Source organism: Calypte anna, chromosome 15 (assembly GCF_003957555.1).
Source record: "Calypte anna isolate BGI_N300 chromosome 15, bCalAnn1_v1.p, whole genome shotgun sequence".
NCBI lineage: Eukaryota > Metazoa > Chordata > Aves > Apodiformes > Trochilidae > Calypte > Calypte anna.
The window spans coordinates 3366431-3381748 of record NC_044261.1 but is presented as its reverse complement, the minus strand read 5'-3'; the positions used below and the strand labels follow the sequence as shown (position 1 = coordinate 3381748).

General features: G+C 53.9%; 1 protein-coding gene across 17 annotated transcripts in view; it reads left to right on the top strand.

The window, feature by feature from the left end:
* NCOR2 (nuclear receptor corepressor 2) overlaps window positions 1–15318 on the top strand; it is a 226165-nt gene that overhangs the window by 200776 nt on the left and 10071 nt on the right. For 9 of the 17 annotated variants that reach the window (XM_030460408.1, XM_030460397.1, XM_030460395.1 and 6 more), the window contains exons 28-41: window positions 1997–2147; window positions 5729–5881; window positions 6184–6270; window positions 6726–7003; window positions 7798–8161; window positions 9079–9306; window positions 9418–9663; window positions 10425–10574; window positions 10960–11100; window positions 11191–11353; window positions 11904–12451; window positions 14303–14446; window positions 14621–14769; window positions 15107–15300. In XM_030460408.1, coding sequence (XP_030316268.1) covers window positions 1997–2147; window positions 5729–5881; window positions 6184–6270; window positions 6726–7003; window positions 7798–8161; window positions 9079–9306; window positions 9418–9663; window positions 10425–10574; window positions 10960–11100; window positions 11191–11353; window positions 11904–12451; window positions 14303–14446; window positions 14621–14769; window positions 15107–15300 — 2996 coding nt within the window. The remainder of the gene's footprint in view (window positions 1–1996; window positions 2148–5728; window positions 5882–6183; window positions 6271–6725; window positions 7004–7797; window positions 8162–9078; window positions 9307–9417; window positions 9664–10424; window positions 10575–10959; window positions 11101–11190; window positions 11354–11903; window positions 12452–14302; window positions 14447–14620; window positions 14770–15106; window positions 15301–15318) is intronic. The other 8 variants (XM_030460405.1, XM_030460407.1, XM_030460401.1 and 5 more) reach the window with 1 other exon arrangement.

Genomic DNA, 15318 nt, shown 5'->3' with positions numbered 1-15318 from the left:
AAGCAGCTTTAAATGGCTCTGGGAAAATAGTCTTGCCAGTACATGAAAGTGGAGTGGAGAGGAGAAAAGTGGAGGAGAAGGGCAGGCTGTGAAGTGCATGTAAGGGAGTGAGGTCTCCTGCCAGGGCTGAGCGTGCTGCACTGGGGGTCCTGCTCAGAGGCTCTCTTGAGCATGAGGATACTTTGGCCTTAATCTCCACCATCCATCTTCAGAAGAGCAGCTGGCAAGCAGGCAATAGGTTTTTTTTGCAGTGTGAGTTATTGCTCATCTGGTAACAGATTGAAGAGCATTTAAAAAAAAAAAAAAAGGAAGATCTTTTTCCCATGGGGATTTTATGTGTCCATCATTCAGATATTTAAAGGCACTTGTGCTCAGATTTTTGCTTGGCTCCTTCAAGGAGAGTGACCGTGTTCCCTTTGGTCCTGGGGACCTGTACCTGAGTGCTGGCTCAGAGCAATAGCTTCACTTGCCTAGTGCCCTGTATCCTGCAGGTGCTCAGGGGCTGTAAATAACCCTTCAGAGCAAACCATTCCCTGATGTGGGAATGCTTTGAACAGCAATGGATGAAAATGAAGGGTCCAGAGCACCAAGTGCCAGAGATCAAAAGATAAGCAGAGTTTGCTGACACACCATTTTGCATCCATCTAGATTTCCTGATTTGGCTTGGGAATAAGGTACCCAGTGCAGATCCAGGGCATTACCTTCCTCTCCTGGCACAGCAGTCAGCATCCCTCTTCTCCCGTGGGAGAGAAGGAGCCCCCTGTTCCAGCAGCAGCTCCTACTACCAGAGCTGATATTTGATCTCACATTAGTCATCCAGTTCACAGAAGGCAGATCTTGAATATATGCTCCCTGCTCTGAAGCCATCTGTCATCACTTGCTTTCAAATCCCCTCCGAGCACGTCTGCAGAAGGAGAGTGACTTACCTGGGGCTGGGAAAGCCAGCACTGGGTGTACTGTGAGGGTGAAGGGTTAGGGCTTTGAACCTGCATGCTGGCACATCCCAGAAGCTCCAATGGGGTTTGGGAAACCCTTAGTACAGAGCAAGGATGTCTCCAAGGTGGGGTGGAGGAATAGTCTGCCCTGGCACAACCAGGAAGCACCAGCAACACTGGCTGGGGCATCCTTGAAGCTCCCCATGAGGATCAGTCCTGGGGGCTGGTGGGGTTGAACAAGCAGAGGAGGCTCTGGCAGCCTGGCCATCACTGTGCCTTCCCTGCCATGGTCTGGGGACTGTCACCTCATGGTGACTTTCTAGTTGGCACTGACACGTTGTGATGGCAGAGGGATGTTAGTCACCAGTATTGTCTTCAAAGACATCTAGTTCTGGGTGGTTTAAAGGGGTTTTGCGGGAGGGGGCAGGTGGCTGAGCTGTGTGGCTTGGGGAAAAAGAGGGTTTGGTTCACACTGGTTTGTGGAAGAAGCCTGTTCCTGTTGGAGAGCTTCACGCTTCACTCCCCAACCTCTTCTGGGACTGGTCTGGCTGACGCCTGCTGCCTCACCAGGCTGCCAGTTCTCTGGAGGTCACACATGCTGCCAGCGGATGTGCCCTGGGCAGACAGGACATCTCCATGGCTCCTGTACCATGGGAAAATAGACTGGGAAAATAGACTACAGGGGAAAGTCCCTGCCATCACTGAGGTGTCCCTGGGGGGTATCAGCCCTGTTCCCCCAAACCCGTGGGGTGGCCGTGAGCCAGGCAGTTTACTCAGAAACACAGGGGGTGATAGCATCACTATTTTGGAGACATGTGCTGTCCTCACCCCCCCACCTCTTCCCAGCAGCCTCACACAGATCACGTAGTATTTTACCGCTCCTCGTTAGTGTCCTCATCAATAATTAAGCTGCAATTCCCTGGCTGTTGCTGGGCCAGGCAGCGCAGGCCGGGCGCGCTCTCCCTCCGCTCCGCTTCCCGCGGAGAACAGCCTGTCCCCGGGTGTGTGCTTGCTTAATTGCTTGTGACACTGTTAAATATGGATCTTGGTGGCTTTCCAAGGGCACCCCAGCAGAAGTGCTGTACAAAGGAACCATTACCAGGATAATCGGAGAAGACAGCCCCAGCAGAGCAGAGAAGGCGAGAGAGGATACCATGCCCAAGGGACATGTCATCTACGAAGGGAAGAAGGGCCACGTGCTGTCCTATGAGGGTAAGTTGTGATCCTCGGCCTTTTTAGGGCAGTCACCAGGGTTTTGTGCCACTCTGGCTTGGATTTGGGAGCTATTTGAGGGAAGGCTGATGAAGAACAGCAGGCCAGTCGGTTCTCTCCCTTCCCACCCCACCTGCCCACAGCCTGACTGGTTTCCCTCTGCCCCATGGGGTTGTCCCACCTTAGAGGTGGCTTTGTCAGTGAGCAGGGATGTGATGGGGCCCTGTCTGTGGACAGGGTGTCTGGTTTTGGTTGGTTTGGGGAGTGACCAAAGGCATGGCCTTCATCTTTAGCACCCTGTTCAGGACAGGACTGTCAGAAAACATTATGAGAACGTTAGCTCCTGGGCTAAGGTGGAACTCAAGAACATGCAAGATGGAAGCAAATCAAATAGTTGGGCATAAAGATTTATTTGGATAGCAAGATTCCTACCAGCAGTGTCTTGGGCACCATGTGAGGCTGCCTCACAGGAACTCTCCCGGGCCCAGCAGCACCATGCCTCAGTATCTTGTGAGCTTTGCTACAGGACCTGTAGCTATCAGAGGTAAAACCATTCCTGCATCCCACAAGGAGCTTGTCTGAGCCACCATTGGCTGTTGATGGCTGCTGCCACCCAGAGATGCTCAGGAACCCAAGGGACCTGCCAGATGAGAGGTGATGGTGTCCCTTGTTAACCAGGCTGACCCTGCACAGCTGGGCAGCAGAGCAGGGCACAGCAAAGCCAGGTGAGCATCTGGGCTGCTCCTGAGGGCTCTGGAGAAACCCAGCAGCCATGTTGCAGCTCACATCCCCTCTTCCTCAGTCAATGCCAGGGGTACCTGACTGCATCAGTGGGGCCAGCAGGCAGGCACCAGCTGCTCCTGCCACCTCTGCCCCTGCTCCTCCATTGCAGCACTGGCCATCAGAGCTGCTCCACGAGTCACCATGGTTCCCAGTAGAGATAAGCAGACGTTCTCCAGTGGAGCTGGCAGTGACTCCTTTGTGTCTTTTTTTGCCATGTGCTGGGTTGGGCATGGCTGGCAAGGAGCCAGGCTCCTCCTCACCTGCAGCCACTTACAACCCTGCATCCTAGTGGGGTGAAATCCTGGTGTGTGCTCTGGGATGACCCTCTTTGTGTGTCACCTCTCTTCTCAGTTGGATTTGGAGATGCCTAAGGTCCTAACCTCAGCAGGGATCTCTGGTCACTGCTGTGCTGCCTGATCCCTCTTTAGCATCCCTTTTAGCCAGCCTGGCAGCTCTGTGGGCATCTCTGCAGGCAGAGGGTGTCCACCAGAAGCCCCTCTCCCCTTTCCCACAAGAGCAGGTGGCTGGTTTCATGACAGGCTGGTTGTTTCATCTGAGGCCAGAGGCGGAGGGGTCAGATAAGGCCACGGGGGACAACTCACAAGCTTTGGCTGATGCCACCTCTGTGTGTGCCTTGGGACCAGAGGGACCTTTCAGGACAGGGTTCTGCACTGTGCCTCTCACCCACCACGTGGAAACCAGCTTGTCCCCTGCCTGCCCATCATTGCTGTCAACTCTAGCCCAGATAAGAAGTGTCACCATGGGAGACTTGTGTCTGGTCGCCCTTTGGGACAATTGGCAGGGCTCAGACCAGGGAGGACTCAGGAAACATTTCAGGACTTGTTTGTGCAAGAAGCTATTTTAATCTCCTCTGCCCACACTTGGAATCAAATGAAGTTCATCTTAAAAATGGTGCCACCAGGGAAGAGCTGAGGAAGGCTCCCAGCAGGGAGAATTCACTATACTGGGATCCCCTTCTCCTAGCAAAGGAGACCTGCAAACCAGACTCTTCCCAGTTCCACTTGTGGACACAGATGAGGAATTAATTCCTTCCTCTCCACAGCAGCCTTTCACTTGCTTGTTAGTGAAACTCTCATATCCAGAGTTCTTGCCCTTCCTTCTGCAGCCCAGGCAGCCCTCCTGCCTGCCTCCTGCCCCCAGGCAGCCCAGCCAGGTCTTGCAGCCCAGAGCAGAAGATTTTAAAAAAACAAAATTAAATAAGAAAACTGAAGTTGTTGTTAATTATGAATTTTGGCAAGCAGGAAAAAAATTGCAAATTCTTTAGTGTCGGAAGGGTGCTTAAAATAAAAGAGCTGTAATGAGACAGATCCTGTAGCATGTGTGAGCTGAATTGTGCTAGATTGGTTATTCTCATTCTGCATATGATTGCTGATGGCTTCTGCAAGGCAAGAGACGAGGTTTTGGAGTGATTTCCTTTCTGTTTAGTCTTTTTTTTTTCCCTTCTGCCCTCCCCCTGCTTCACAGCAGCACAAAGGGTGCCCTGGACTGCATCCCTTCCTGCAGGAGGGCTGTTGGCAGCAGATGTGCCTTGATGACAGGGTGCAGGCACATCACCCCACATCTGCCACAAGGTGTTTGGCTGCTTCTGAACTTCACCCACGGATTTCTGCCATTTGAATGAATCTGAAGTGAAGGCTCAGGGACAGATCCCCCTCTACTTTCCCCACATGCAGCCACAAACCCTTTCTGAACTGAGCGGGTGCTGATTCCAGAAACAGACAGTGGGTCTGGAGTTGTAAGGATCCCATTTTATTAATTTCTGGCTTTGCCAAGGAGGACTTTTACGATGGAATTGATGTTTTAACTTACTCGTTTGCACTAATTGTATAACCACCCACTCTGCCCATGAAGAGGAGGATCAGGGCACCAGCAATCCTTGGCAGGGTCAACCAGGCCAGGGATGATGGGCAGAGATGTTCATCTTTCCAAACCAACATTCCTGCTGGGAGCTTGTTACATAAACACGAGGCATTCGTAGGTCAGGAGCTGCCTGCTAAATTCACAGCCTGCTGCACATGATGGATGCCCATCACCTAGGGCGGGTGTGCTGCTGCCTGGCGTGGGCAAGGCTGTGCTGCCAGAGGGCTGGGGGGCTGTAGCTCTGTGTTGTCTGTTGTCAGTTTGCAAAAGAATCTGCTCCAAGTTTGGACAAGGAGGTGGTCAGTGATCTCCTGTCATGCCTGGTCCTTACTCCATCAGTCCCATCACATGGGGCTTCTCGCTGTCTCCGTTCCTGTGTGCACTCGCTGCTGTTCCAAAGGAATAATTTTCAGCTTTGCCTCTCCCCCCCCTTTTTCCCTGATTTTCTCACCCAGGGAGTGTCTCGGCAAATGTTAAGGCTGGCCAGGATCCCAAACAGTAGGTGTCTAGCAAAAATCAAAACAAACAGGGGAGAGAAAAAAAAAAAATCCCCAGACCCAGAGGGCCAAATTCAGTGGAACCACAGCTGCTCCCACCAGCGCCACGCTGGCTCCGGGCTGTCCTGCTGCTGACATCTGGCCCCCGCCAGGGAGGGAGGGAGTGGGACACGACAGGGCGGATGCTCCTACCCAAGCAGGAGGCACAGCTCTGAAGTCTGAGACAGGCAGGGAAAGGAGAAAACACCAGCTGAATTTCTTGGAAGCCAACCTCTCACAATGTTCCTGGCGTTGCCGAGTGGTGGCTGATGCTGGGATGGGAGCTGACCTTTCAGCAGTGCACGCAAACAGCAGCACACACCCTCCCTTGGCTGGTGCTGACTTTCCATGCTCCTTATGGTGCTTCTTGGTGTTCCCCAGGTGGAGTTGCCTCCTCTCAGTGTCCCAAAGAAGATAGCAGGAGCTCGGGAGCTTCACATGAGACCACAGGAACCAAGCGGACCTACGATATGATGGAGGGGAGGATCAGCCGGGGCTTATCAGCCCGTGATACCTTATCTGCCAGCATTGAAGGTGGGTCTGGGTGAAACCTTTCACCCATGCTGTGTTAGTAGTGACCTGCAGAGGCCCCATCTTGTCTCCTGTCTACATGATGCCCCTGGGCCATTTACCTTCGGTTTCTGTCCTTGGATTTCTGTAGTTTAAGGGCTTCCAAAAAACGGAGCGTGCTTTTAAAAAAGAGAAATCAAGTCATTTAGAAAACGTTGATGTTTTTCCCTGCTTTCCGTGGGTCCCCAGTAACATAGTCATTGTGTATTACTTGTAAATGAACTCGTGTGTCACTACCCAACTTTCCCCCCTTGGATCTGTTCTAGGTCTCATGGGTCGAGCGATCCCTCCGGACCGACACAGTCCCCATAGCCTAAAGGAGCAGCATCACATGCGGGGCTCAATTACACAAGGTAAAAATTGCAAGCAGAAGATGGCTGTGGCCAGAGGAGATGTGGGAAAGGGTCTCATATGCATGGCCCCTTGCTCTTGTCAGGCTAGAGCCAGAGGAAACAAGGATGGACCCATTGAAATCCAGCTGCAGATCTCTGCAGCCTCGTCTGTATGCCCAGAGACCTTTTGAGTTTTGCTCAGCTTCCAACCTCATTATTTCACCAAAGTCAGGGGTAAAATTCCTGCTGACTTGCTTGAAGGTTGAAACTAGTGCAAAATAGGTGTAGAATGTGGAAGGAGATGTGAGGGGGTCCAGCCACATTAGTGCTGGCTCTGTGTGCTCAGTTGGCTACAAGTGCCTGAGTTATGTGCGTTAACTAGAGACCCCCTCGGACTGAGTTCCCATGGGAACTGGGAATCCAATATCTGGCTGGAAAATCACCCTCTGCATCCATCATCTGCTTGGGGCTTGCAGGAATACCTCGGTCTTACGTGGAGGCCCATGAGGACTACCTCAGAAGAGAAGCCAAACAGCTCAAGAGGGAAAACACTCCACCGAGGGACTTATCTGATGCCTACAAGGTCAGGTCTCATGAAGGCCTTACTCCCCTGAAAATGAAACCATCCCATGAAGGCCTGGTGGCCACAGTGAAGGAAGCAGGAAGATCAATCCATGAGATTCCCCGGGAGGAGCTGAGGAGGACACCAGACATCTCTCTGACAAGACCTCTGAAGGAAGGCTCCATCACACAGGTGAGTGTGGGGCAAACAGCAGGTGAGATCAGTCCTACTCAGGCTGCTTTACTTCCCTTCCCAAGGTAAAAGGAAAGGAAAACAGATCAGTAGGATGTAAACACATCACTGGAGACACTTGAAGTTTTGCTTGGCTATAGATTGCCCTTCCCCATCATTTGATTTTTAAATGTCCCTTCCAACCCATATCATTCCATGAGTCTTCCCAGTGGACAAATGCACAGCCTGGGGGGGGAGCTCAGCACCCACTGGTGTATTAAGAAAGCAAAGCTCCATCCACAGGCACACATGGAGGGGGACACATTTGGCTATTGTTGAAGGCCAGAATCATCTCGGTGCCCTTGAGTGCACATAATCTTGGTCTCCTCCCTTTGTGGCAAGTGTCAACCCAGCAAGGCCAGTGTTTCAGATAAAATGTAGCATGCTGTCTCCTGTTGGGCTCCAAATATTTGGAAGGTTCCCATGGCACTTTGTAGTTCTGCCTCATTTCACAGCATGTGTAGGAGAGGGGCGTGCTGGGCACAGCCACCCTTGGGCAGTGACTCATCAGCATCTTGTTGGAGCACAGCAGGACATGTAGGATGGGTGCACCACCCTGCCCTGCCCTGGGTGGAGCCTCTACCTCTGCTTTGCTAGTGGCTGTTGCCATTTGACCAAGTGAATTGGTCTGTGGGTCTGTACTGACCCCCAGAACGAGGAGACACGAGTCCCATTGAAACTTGGTGGGGACGCGGTTGCTGCGTCCCCTTCTGCTCTACATCCCATTGATGTTCCCTCTGCCTTCTGGTCCCCAGGGTACCCCACTGAAGTACGACAGCAGCTCTTCCTCCTCGAGTACCAAAAAGCATGACGTGAGGTCCATCATCGGCAGTCCCGGCAGGACTTTCCACTCCGTGCACTCGCTGGACGTCATCCAAGACCCGAGGAATCTGGAAAGAGCTTATGAAGAGAGCCTGAAAAACAGGCCAAGCCCAGTGACAAACTCGGGTGGCTCTATCTCCAGAGGAGCTCCTATGATTGTACCCGAGCCAGGCAAGCCCCACCAAAGTGCTCTTGCCTATGAGGACCACCAGGCAGGGCACAGCACGGCTTTTGGCAGCCACTTGCACAGAGGGTCTCCGGTCTCCACGCGGGAGTCCACGCCGCGGCAGCATGAAGGTACTTGGACAACCTTTGACGTGGTGCCAAGATCTCTGGCAAGTGAAGAAGCAGACACAGAGTGCAGGAAGTCACTTTGGACCCCACCTGCCCCACCACTCACTTTCCCAGCAGGTGTCCATCCAACCCATTCTCCCCAGCACCCCATGCCCACCCCTGCCCACAGGGCAGCTGACTCACAGCATGGGAGGGGGTGGCTGCCAGGGACAGCTGAGCCTCAGCTCCCTCCTGGAGTTTCTCAAATAGGTGCAGCAAAGGGTACCCCATATCTTGGTGTCCACTTCCCTGTCCCTCCTCTGGCCCAGGCTGCCCCTGTTGTGAAAGGCAGGCAGGCTGGCAGAGCTCTGTGCACTGGGTGGGGGAGCTTCAGGCTTTTATTAGCAATAATTTCTTTACTGAAAGGATTGTCAGGCACTGGGCCCAGCTCAGGTTGGAAGAGCCAAGAAAAGTCTCTGACACGATCCAAGCTCCCTTCCATGCGCTGGGAAAGAGCTTACAGCTCCTGTGGGTGCTGGGACCCTCTGACCTCTGTTTTGTCACTGGCACCAGGAGTTTTGGGGTCCCTTGCTCTGTCAGGCACTGGTGACCTTCTTGAGCACATCAGCAAAGCTCCAGTGCTGGCTGCTTGTGCAGGATGAGCTCACAGGCCACCCAGTGTGGCTGCAGTGGATGCACTGGGATGGAGGGGTGGTTTGGGACAGGCTTCTCCTCCAGGATGCAACTGGGGCTTGACCCAACTCGGCCTTGGTGGCGTAACATCGCATGGCAGTCCTGGGAGGGAAAAAAGGTCCCTTGAGCTCAGGGGTAGCATGGCTCATGGGCGTCACTGGGGGACACACTTGGCTGCAGACGTCCCTCGGGGATGCGGCTTGGCCACGGTGCTCAGTCTCTGACTCATTTCCTTGTGCTCACTGCAGGGAGCATCACTTCTGGGAAGCCGGTGTCCCAGGACAGAAAGATCACCCCCACATCAAGGGAACTCACCAACTCCAAGTCCCCGCACGCCCCCGTGGCCGACCACCACCACCCCATTTCCCCTTATGAGCACCTGCTCCGTGGTGTCAGTGGGGTCGACCTGTACCGAGGACACATCCCGTTGGCATTCGACCCCGCCGCCATCCCCAGGGGAATCCAACTGGAAGCAGGTACCTCTGGCAAGGACACAGCCTGAGATTGGTTTTTCCATTGTTATGCTCCAAAAAGCTGGAGGTCTCTTGGGAAAGCTGCTTCATGTCTGCATCCTTTTTCTCTCCCAGCTGCTGCTTACTACCTGCCAAGACATCTGGCTCCGAGCCCCACGTACCCCCACCTCTACCCCCCATACCTCATCCGGGGCTACCCAGACACAGCTGCCATGGAGAACCGACAGACCATCATCAACGACTACATCACCTCCCAGCAGATGCACCACAACGCCGCGGCCACGGCCATGGCGCAGCGGGCGGACATGCTGCGTGGCTTGTCCCCCCGGGAGCCCTCCCTTGCCCTCAACTATGCAGCAGGTCCTGCCACCACGGCACCCAACGAGGGGTGGTGGGGGAATTTTGGGAGGAGAAGGCTGGGAGGGCTCCAGTGCTGGGTCCAAGGGCCAAGCCAAGATTGCAGTGTCACCCAGCAGTGTAGGAACTTGGCTGGTCAACATGAAGGACGGGGGGGTGTAATTTCATAGAATCACAGCATCAGCTGAGATCATCAAATCCAACCCTTAATCCACTACCAGTGTGGTTCCCAGACCATGGCACTAAGTGCCACATCCAGTCTCTTTTTAAATATCTCCGGGGACGGAGAATCCACTATTTCCCTGGGCAGCCCATTCCAATGTCTGATCACCCTCTCCGTAAAGAAATTCTTTCTAATATCCAACCTAAACCTCCCCTGGCACAACTTGAGACCCTGCCCTCTTGTCTTGCTGATAGTTGCCTGGGAAAAGAGACCAACCCCCCCTGACTCCAGCCTCCTTTCAGGTAGTTGTAGAGAGTGATGAGGTCTCCCCTGAGCCTCCTCTTCTCCAGGCTGAACAGCCCCAGTTCCCTCAGCCTCACTTCACAGGACTTGTGCTTGAGTTGCCCTCAGACACAGCCTAGTTGCCCTCCTTTGGACCATGATGATGCCCTTTTAGCCATCTGTAGTTATTTGAGACTCCTTAGGTGCAGCTCTGACTTTGGGTCATGGGAACACCCTGCCTGCATCTCTCAACACTTGAGCACAGCCAAGCCACAGCAGCTCGGTGTCATCTTAACAGTCCTCTTGCTTCTCCCTCCAGGCATCATCGACCTGTCCCAAGTGCCACACCTACCCGTCCTTGTGCCCCCCACCCCTGGTACCTCTGCCACCACCATGGACCGCATCACCTACATCCCTGGCCCCCCCCAGACCTTCAGCAGCCGGCACAGCAGTTCCCCACTCTCCCCAGGTAGCATTCCACATTTCTTTTCCCCTGGGGAAGCTGGACTCCCTTAACCAGTTTCAGGACCATGAGCTGAGGCAGATGGGGGGACCCCAGATTTCATCCTTACCCGGGGACCAGCCTGCTGGCTCCCTCAGATCAGCTCCTCTGATCCTGTTTGCTGGGGGTTTCCTTGCTTTTCCCCCTTTTTCCCTAAAATGGGACAGCTCTGTGGAAGGTCATCCCCTGGAGGTGGCACCAGGCTATGGGGTGCTTTGTCTGGGTTTTGTTGCTCTGCCCATGTCTGCCCTGCTCCGGGTGATCTTGGATGGAGCTGTTCCTTAACTGCTCAGTGTTCCCTGGGGTATGGCTCTGTCTGCAGCCCTGTCACTGCCTTTCCATTGGCTTTCAGGAGGCCCCCCACACATGACCAAACAGTCGGGATCATCGGTGTCTGAGCGGGAAAGGGAGCGGGAACGGGAGAGGGAGCGAGAGCGTGAAAAATCCATCCTAGCATCCACCACGGTGGAGCATGCACCTATCTGGAGACCAGGTAAGCTGGGGAACAGCCTGGCACCATACTGTGGGGGTCTGTGGTGGGTGCAGGTAGGGTTGGAAGCCCTTTCATTGTGTTTTCCCCCAGGTACAGAGCAGCCCAGCAGCCGATCGTCCTCGCACCCTCACAGCCACCAGCACTCTCCCGTCTCACCCCGCACCCATGAGACCGTCCAGCAGCGCCCCAGTGTGCTCCATAACACAAGCATGAAGATCATCTCCTCAGAGACCCCCACCCCTTCCGTCCTGCGGTACGTATCCCCACCATGGCTCCTGCTGCCTGCCTGAACCGCAACACCGGGGCAGCCACGGTGGTTAATCACTGAGCATCTCATGGGGTACCTCTGAGAGGGACAGAGGGTTGGTTTGGCCTTCAGCTTCAGCAGGTTTGAGGCTTACAAGGAGGCTGTGATGAGGAGAGGCAGATTTTGGTGCTGAATTCCTTCACTTTTCCTGGTGGCTTTTACTGCTTCTGGGAAAGAAAGCAGGAGAGTCCCTGTGCCCAAACTCTTCTTGCTGTAAGTTGCCTGGTGGTGGAGTTATGAAGGTCTCATGGAACCTGGCCATGGATTTATCCACTACAGTTGATGAATCCAGGCCACAGCCAACACCCCTTGGCAGTTATTATAGTGGAAGCTCCATCTGAGCCCTCCTCACCCACTCCAGCATGGGCCAACCCTACACTCAGGAGCCCTGGGGGGCCCTTGGTGAGGCAGGGCTGAACGCTGAGACTCTGATAACAGCACTCCTCTTCCTCCACATGCTTCTCTCATCTTTGCCTCATCTTCATTTGCCTTCCAGCTCCTCCTCCACCACTACCACATCGCCAATCCGCTCCGCTGCCTTCCCCTCAGCTTCCACCCTGCGTTCCTCCATCAGCACAGCAGATGGTTACGCGGCCCTGATGGACCCAACCATCCTTCAGAAAGAGGCATCGAGGGCACGGGAAGCCAAGGCAGAAAGATCTCAGACTGACAACAGTGTCTTCACCTCAAAGCTGCCCAGCGGGGCCAACCTTGAACAGTCGCCTTCACCCATCAAAGCCATGGAGTCGAGATCTTTACCCACCTCTGGACCTGGTTCTTCTCATCACTATAGCAGAGGACAGGGGAAAAGCCAGCAGCACCATCACCCTCTGGACCAGCAGCACGCAGCCTCGGGCCCCGAGCAGCACAGTAGAGAAAAGAGTCAAAGTAAACCCTTTTCAATGCAGGAACAGGAGCTCCGAGCACTCGGTAAGACCACCACGACAGCGGCCAACTTCATAGATGTGATTATCATGCGCCAAATGTCTTGCGATAAGGGGCAGCGAGAAAGAGGCTCGCTGAGTAACGACTCCGCTAGCGATGGTAAGAAATTGGAGGGGAGAGGCAAGAGAGCTGTGGCCTGAAACCCATTTTATTTCATTATTTCTTATTTTTAGTTGCACGTTTTGGCTGTTGGCTTTATCAGCTCATCCAGTGTGCTGGTCCCTCTGCTTCCCAGTTGTGTTATTCCCGAGTTTTTTATTTGCGTGTGTTTGAAGGATCTTCCCTCTCCCTCTTTTTTTTTTTTTTTTTTTTTTTTTTTTTTTTTTTTTTTTTTTTTTTTCCCCTTTGCCAAGTGCTGTTTTGCAAACGTTGCTAAGTTCCTGGTATTGCTTTTTACAGACAATAGCAATTTGCTAATTCTGATTTCTCCATCGTTAGAAATTCCCAGGCAATCTGTAAGGAGCAGTTGTGGGTAATAAATCAAATGAGTGAAGTGGAGAACCGGGTGTGTGAGCTGGGACAGAGCTGCTGGCTGGCAAATACCTCTCTTGCTCATGGCTGCACCACTGAGTGCAGGATCTCTGAGGGTTTCACAGGCTGCTGACAGAGCCCTTTCTCTTGGGGTGACCCCATTCAGGGTCCTGGTGCTGGATGCTGCACAAGGGGACAGTGCATGCAGGGCTGCCCAGGGATCTTTTGACCCAGTTGTGCTTAGCAGCCGTTTCCAGAGCAGACCACAGGAACCACCTGATAGCAGTCTTGTGTAGGACACAAAAGTTTTGGGGTAAGCTTCACAAGAAAGAAGTGCAGGGAAGGGGCTGGATTCAAGGTGTGGATCATTCTTAACTAGACCAATTTTCACCCAGAGCATTCACTCCTTGGCACTAGTGCTCCCTCCAGCTTAGTGTTGTCATGCTGTGGAGGAGAGAGGTGGCTTTTTTTTTTTTTGACTTGGTCAGGGATCTTTCCAGAGCAGAACATTTCATCTTGGGTGGATCTGAAGTGTGATCCCCTCAGTTCTGGCTTGTATGGGGTGATGGGGGATGCTGCATCCCCATCCCTGGAGCAGGGAGGTTCTCCACAGGGATCCTCTCTCCTCCCTGTGCCCTGGGTACAGGCAGGGTCAGTGGGTCAGTGCCTGGGCCATGGGTTGCCTGCCTGCCAGATCTGCCTGCAGTGTGTAGCTTCTAGGAAATGAGCATTGGGAGGGTGAAGGTCTGTGGAGGCAAAAGTCATGAGTGTTGCCAAACGTGCTTGGCTGGCAAGAGGCAGTCTGTCTCTCCTCCAGGACTCCCCCAGCCTCCAGCCCTGGTCTGTGAAAGCATAACCTGTTCATGTCTCTGCTGAAACATAATGTTGGTCTCTTATTCCAGCTCTGCCTGCTTTGGTGCAGGTGGAGTCCATGAAAAAGGCTTAATGGGCAAAGAAAGGTCAAGAAGCCATTTTACCCCTGTGGTGTGTCAGTCTGCTGTCTCTGGAGCAGTGTCTGGGGGCTGTAGGGCCTCACACTCAGTGTTCAGGTCTCTGTTCTTGGCCATGCTGGGCTTGGGACTATTGAGACCTCCCATGCAGCCACTCCCACAGGGAATTGTGTTCCCTTCTGGCATAGTGGGGGGTGTTTTTTTGTTTCAGTTGGTGGGAAAAAAGGGAGGAGAACAAGTTGTGAACCCACAGGTTTTGAACAAGTTGTCAACCCAGGAATTTGGTTCCTGATTCTGGTGCTGTCACAGCAAGTGTCCAGTTCTGCAGGAATGAGGCAACACCTCTTTCCTGCTGCTGTCACCACAGCTGGACATCAGAGGTGGCTTTGAGCATCCTTGCAATGTGACTTGCTGGGTCTTCCCTCCTTTGCTGAACATGTGACTCTGTCCACAAGTGATGGTGCCCACAGTGCAAGGGAAAAGCCAAACGAGCTCCTGGGTCTTCAGCTCCCTTCTCCCCTTTCCCCAGGTTTTCACGGAGGCTACAGCCCCGAGCGGATGGAAGCAGTGAGTCCCGTCAGCTCACCCAGCCTCTCCCATGAGAAAGGGGCCAAGCTGCTGCAGGATGCAGAGAAGGGGCACGGGGAGCACGACCTGAGGCAGAAGCAGCAAGGTGAGGGCAGGGGTGGGCAGTGCCTGCCAGGATGGGACATGCCCAGCTGGCACGGGAACTTCCATCACCCAGCTCCTACTTGCTATGGCCCAGTGCCATGCCAGGGTGGCATTCAAGGAAGATGGACACAGACATCATCTCATGCCTGCTGTCTGCTTTGTGTGTCCCCCCCAGGCTCGCTGAAGGCCTCGGCTGCTGAAGCAGCCCACCTGCAGCACCTCCGGCCGCCCGACGGCCCCCAGCCCCAGTGCCAGCCCCTGCAGTCCAGCCAGAGCCTCAAGGGCATGAACCAGCGGGTGGTAACGCTGGCCCAACACATCAGTGTAATTAACCTCATTCTCACCTTCCTGCTGGGGCCCCAGGGAGGAGGGAAGAGCTGATATGAAACCCGTCTGATGGGGAAGGGCTGGGAGTGATGCTAAGAGACCTCAGGCACCTCTGGTTGGGTGCTGGGGAGAGCAGGGTGCAGCAGGCTTTTCAGCCTGGGTGTTTGTGCCTTCAAGCTCATCATGAGAGCTGCTGCAGGCAGGAGGCAGAAGTTATACTCCCACAAGGACAAACCAGCCTAATTCCCTCCTGCTTGCCCTGTTCTTAGTAGAACCCAACAAAGCAAGAGGTGGAAACGAATGCTATTTCTGACTCAAGGGTTTCCTCTTCTAGGAGGTAATCACACAGGACTACACACGCCATCACCCACAGCAGCTCAACTCCCACATCCAGACCCCAGTGTACTCCTTCCCTGGAGCTGCGTGCCCCGTGCTGGACCTGCGCCGCACCCCCAGCGAGGCCTATCTGCAGCAGCAGGAGCATGCAGCAGCCTCCAGGATCTCCCCACAGAATGAAGGTGGCAAGAGGTGAGGTCAGAGAGTCCA